This window comes from Urocitellus parryii, chromosome 1 (genome assembly GCF_045843805.1).
Source record: "Urocitellus parryii isolate mUroPar1 chromosome 1, mUroPar1.hap1, whole genome shotgun sequence".
NCBI classification, from domain to species: Eukaryota; Metazoa; Chordata; class Mammalia; order Rodentia; family Sciuridae; genus Urocitellus; species Urocitellus parryii.
In genome coordinates, this window is record NC_135531.1 from 102,683,988 (window position 1) to 102,689,351 (window position 5,364).

At 48.4% G+C, this 5,364-nt stretch overlaps 1 protein-coding gene across 1 annotated transcript; it reads left to right on the top strand.

Annotated features, from left to right (window-relative positions):
* The first annotated feature begins 846 nt into the window (after positions 1-846).
* Adrb2 (adrenoceptor beta 2) lies at positions 847-4,861 on the top strand. Its single transcript, XM_026384439.2, has 2 exons — positions 847-2,924; positions 4,191-4,861. The coding sequence occupies exon 1, from the start codon at positions 1,061-1,063 to the stop codon at positions 2,309-2,311; it is 1,251 nt and encodes a 416-aa protein (XP_026240224.1). The 5' UTR covers positions 847-1,060; the 3' UTR covers positions 2,312-2,924; positions 4,191-4,861.
* Positions 4,862-5,364: the final 503 nt, after the last annotated feature.

A 5,364-nucleotide genomic window follows, 5' to 3' on the forward strand; every position in this document is an offset into this window, starting at 1 on the left:
GAAGTCACCTCCTGAGATCTTGCCAAACGCGTTTGAAAGGGAATATACTGGATGTCAGGGGATGGGGGGCGGGTGAGGGGGGGGGAGGGGAGCGGGGAAAGAGACGGAACAGAAAGTGTCATGTGTGAATGCTGCAGATGAGGGCAGATGTGAGTACCTGGAGGGGGATATTCATGGCTGAGTCCGCTTGCCTGCCTCCAAGCGAGCCTTCCTGTGTGTTTATTTCTTTTTGTGTGTGTTCATGCCTTTGAGCTTTTGGATGCTTCTGTGTTTGTTTACGGATACCTCTCTGAGTTGGACAGCAGTGACTTTGTGCCTGTAAGCTGCTGTGTGAGCGCGCGCGATGTGCATGTGCGCTGGGCGGGTGTGTCTCAATGTCTGTGGCTGTGGTTCGGTATAAGTCTGAGCTTGTCTGTCAGGGTGCGTTTGTGCCAGTATGTGTGTGTCTTGGTGGGCATTCTCTCAATTCCGAAAGTGGTGGAGTATTCGGATGCTGCTCTCTGCGCTGAGACCTCTACTACCCAAGGCAGACAAGTATCAGCCACAGAAGAGCCCAAAGCTCCTGAGTTGACTGGTAAGCGCAACCTCTCCAGCTTTATCCTTCTGGGGCCAGCTAGGGTAGCCTGGAGGGAGTGGTGGCCCGCCCGCCCGGGAGCAGCTGGGCCCCGCCCGCCAGGGCCAGCTCCAGGATCCGGCGGGCGAGGGGAGGGGAGGAAAGGCTAGCGGTGCCTCGCCCCTTTGGGACTGCAGGCGCGCGATTGGCCAAAAGTTGCTGCACGTCACGGGGAAGGCAGTTCCCCTAAAGTCCAGTGCACATAACGGGCAGAGCGCACTCCGAAGCGACTTCTCCACAGCGCGGGCTGCAGTGACCGGCTGCACTAGGTCAGAGCACCTCACAAGCTGAGTGGGCAGGACGCGCCCCCACCGCACCCACCCTACGGCTGCTGAATGAGGCTTCCAGGGGTCCACTCGCTGCCTGCAGCGCCCCGCCGGAGGTGCGCCCGTTGAGGTGCGGCCAGTGAGCAGGCAGCCTGTGCGCTCACCTGCCAGCCTGCGCGCCATGGGGCAACCCGGGAACAGCAGCGACTTCTTGCTTGCATCCAATGGAAGCCATGCTCCGGACCACAATGTCACGCAGGAAAGGGACGAGGCGTGGGTGGTGGGCATGGCCATCGTCATGTCGCTCATCGTTCTAGCCATCGTATTTGGCAACGTGCTGGTCATCACAGCCATTGCCAAGTTCGAGCGACTGCAGACGGTCACCAACTACTTCATCACCTCACTGGCCTGCGCTGACCTCGTCATGGGCCTAGCGGTGGTACCGTTTGGGGCCAGCCACATCCTCATGAAAATGTGGACTTTTGGCAACTTCTGGTGTGAGTTTTGGACTTCTATTGATGTGTTGTGCGTCACCGCCAGCATTGAGACCCTGTGTGTGATAGCGGTGGATCGCTACTTTGCCATCACATCTCCCTTCAAGTACCAGAGCCTGCTGACCAAGAATAAGGCCCGGGTGGTCATTTTGATGGTATGGATTGTGTCGGGTCTTACCTCCTTCTTGCCCATCCAAATGCACTGGTACCGGGCCACCCATAAGGAAGCCATCACATGCTATGCCAACGAGACCTGCTGTGACTTCTTCACGAACCAAGCCTATGCCATTGCTTCCTCCATAGTGTCTTTCTACTTGCCCCTGGTGGTCATGGTCTTTGTCTATTCCAGGGTCTTCCAGGTGGCCAAAAGGCAGCTCCAGAAAATTGACAAATCTGAGGGGCGATTTCACGCCCAAAATCTCAGCCAGATGGAGCAGGATGGGCGTGGTGGGCATGGACTTCGCAGGTCCTCCAAGTTCTGCTTGAAGGAGCACAAAGCTCTTAAGACCTTGGGCATCATCATGGGCACTTTTACCCTCTGCTGGCTGCCCTTCTTCATTGTGAACATTGTGCATGTGATCAAGGACAACCTCATCCCTAAGGAAGTTTACATCCTCCTAAACTGGGTGGGCTATGTCAATTCAGCTTTCAATCCTCTTATCTACTGCCGGAGCCCAGATTTCAGGATTGCCTTCCAGGAGCTTCTGTGCCTACGCAGGTCTTCTCTAAAGGCCTATGGGAATGGCTACTCCAGCAATGGCAAATCAGAGTACACAGAGGAGCAGAGTGGATATCACCTGGGGCAGGAGAAAGAAAGCAAACTGCTGTGTGAGGAGCCCCCAGGCACGGAAGACTTTGTAAACTGTCAAGGTACTGTGCCTAGCGATAGCATTGATTCACAAGGGAGGAATTGTAGTACAAATGACTCACTGCTGTAATGCAGTTTGTTTTTCTTTTTTACTTTTTAAGACCCCCCCCCCAACAGAACACTAAGCAGACTATTTAACTTGAGTGTAATAAATTTAGAAAAAAAATTGTATAGAGATTTGCAGGAGGAGATATCCTTCTGCCTTTTTTTTTATTTTTTTAAGCTGTAAAAAAGAGAAGATGTATTTGAGTGAATATTTGTTTCTTGTACAGTTCAGTTCCTCTTTGTGTGGAACTTATAAGTTTATGTCTGAAGGGCGTTAGTCCTAGGACCCAGGTCTGTATGTTTTGATGACTTTTCCATGTATCTACCTCATTGTTCAAGTATTAGGGTTATTATATTGCTGCTGGTAATTTGTATCTGAAGGAGATTTTCCTTCCTGCACCCTTGGACTTGAGAATCCTGAATATCTCGGACCTTTCAGCTGTGAACATGGACTCTCCCTCGCTCCTCTTATTTGCTCAAATGGAGTGTTGTAGGCAGGGATTTGAGGGACAGCTTTGTTTTCCTGAGCAAAGTCTAAAGTTTACAGTAAATAAATTGTTTGACCATGACTTCATTGCACCTGTTTCTCCAAAACCCCTTGACTGGAGTGTCCTTGCCTCTCCCACTGGAAACCACAGGTAACTATTTGTAATAACTGCCCAGTGGCTTAATGTGGAAGGATACAAGAATGACATGCACTGGCTGCTTAACCCTTTCATGTACTTATGAATCTGTGGCTACAAACATGTATTTCTCCTAAACTCTCCTTGTGATCCAGATCAGTCCTGCCTGTTCTCAGCATAGCTCAGCTCTTCCTACAGTTGTTATTCTGTGTTGTTACCTCAGAAACACTGACTCATAGAAACAGAGTTATGGGCATATGTTTTATCCCTCCCCATGCCCCCGCCACCCACCTCCAGTTCTGCTTGTTTAATAACTGCGTATATTTATATCTTTGCTATGTCTTATAGTGGAGCCCTTTGTACTACATCAGGGCTTGGCATTTTCAGGATAAGGAAGATGTTCTTGTGCAAATGCCACTCAGCCATAGCCTTTTAATTCCAAGGGACTATTAGAGGGCATTGGTTAGAGGGAGCAAAACTGGAAAGCACCTAACTGATGAATACCTCATAACCCAGAAACCAGATTCGAATCCTCCTTCTCCCATCCCTTTTCTCCTTTTTCCATTAATTTCCTACACTTCAGTATAAACAAGGTTTCTTGTCTTCAGTACTGTTAACATTTTGGACCATGTTAACTCTTGGTCGTGGGAGAGCAATCCCATGCATTGGTGGGTGTTTAGCAGTTCCCTGCCTCTACCCATTACATGCCAATAGCAGCCCCCAGGTTAGGACAACCAAAAACGTCTGCAGACATTACCAAATACCCCCAGGACAGAGAGCCACTGATATAAACTTTGATCATCACAACTCATCTTCCGATCCCACCTAATGGAAGCACTATATTGGGCAGAGCCTCAGTTCCCCCAGTTGGTGACAGACCCCAGACCGGCACTCCTGCTCTCCACCAGGCTGCCTTCTCACTTGCTTTGCTGCTGCCCAGATAGCAGCCGTGAGGCACTTAGAAGGTTTAGGTCTGCACACGAGAGTCGTTTGGGAGGATTTATCAGTGGAGGCGAGGCCTATGGGCCCTAACTGCCTGTTTGTAGAGAGATTATAATACTGTTAAGAGGCAAGGAAGGGAAATCACAAAAGTAAACACATTTCTTTTCGCAGTCCCTTTCTATTTTTGCCTGTGTGTCAGAGCCAGAGCTTGGCCCAGGTTTCATGGAGTGGATCGTCCTGCTTGGCAACGCCAAGCTGGGAAGGATCAGCCCACAGGGTTCATTGCCGTTTCACTTGTTCACGAAGCTGACTCCTCTTCTGTCTTCCCTTCTGTCCCAGCCAAGGTCCCCGACCAGAGAAGCACTGGCCTTCTCTGCTTCCTGTCAACTCACTGATGGGGCATCAGGGCAAACACTGATCCCTCAGAAGAACACTGGGCACATGTGTTTGGAATATTCCATGGCAGATTGGAGAGTGCAAGCCATTCAGTACTTTTAAGTTTTGTCCAAGGTTTTCATACCTATTATTACACTCTCCTGCTCCGGGCCCCACACCTAGAGATGCGGGCAGCTTCTGAGGCTATCTTCACACTCTCCATAGCCTCACAAGAGCTTGGATTTGGAAGAGCCCATAATCCAAAGAGAAAGAAAGCCTGTGAGGTGGAATGGCATGCCCAAGGTAAGCAGCCAGAGATGTCAGAGCAGGACTAAGGCCAGGGGACCTATTACCATCCAGGAACTGCTGTCTTCTCTCTACCACCTGGTTATTAAATCCTGCCCTCACCATCAATTGTGGAAATTTTTCCCTGGGGCTGTAAAAATTTCACTTCAGCAGATGCTTTTATTTTTTCTGAGTCCTTAATACAAAATTCAGGGAAGAAACCAATAGTCTGCAATAGGGACAAGAGAAAGAATTGTTTGTTTTACTCTGCAAGAATCCACTAGGCTATTCTCTGCAGTTAGAGAAACTGAGAGATTTCCTTAACTCTTTATGACCTACCAGTGATTTCAAACCACTCCAGGTAGAAATTATGCAGTCTTGATTAAAAAAAAAAAAAAAAGTTGGAAACTTGTCTGTCATTATTTGTCATTATTTCTAAGTCCCAAAGATGATAAACATTATTAATTAATCATGCCAATTTTATGTATGCTTAGTAAAGGACACGTAAAGTAATTTCAGTCAAAAATTCAGATAGGCACATCGATTCAGATTTCCAGCTTAAAAGAGAATTTAGCCACATATGGTTCCTTTTAGCAATACTTTGAATACAAGAACTTTCATCAGTTTGAAGAGTCTTTAAAAGCCAAAGCATCCTGGGCCTGTCCTGGCTTTTTACCTTCTTTTGTGTAGCTCTATTTCCTTCTGTCCCTCTATCTCTGTTTACTGACATGCTGGTTACATAACGTTTATGCTGGATTCATCGTCATAAAGTTTTCTTTGCCTGGACAGCAAGTTCTCAGAGTCTGTCAAGTGAGAACTTTACCCTGAGATGCAAGCTGACAGGTGTGAACAG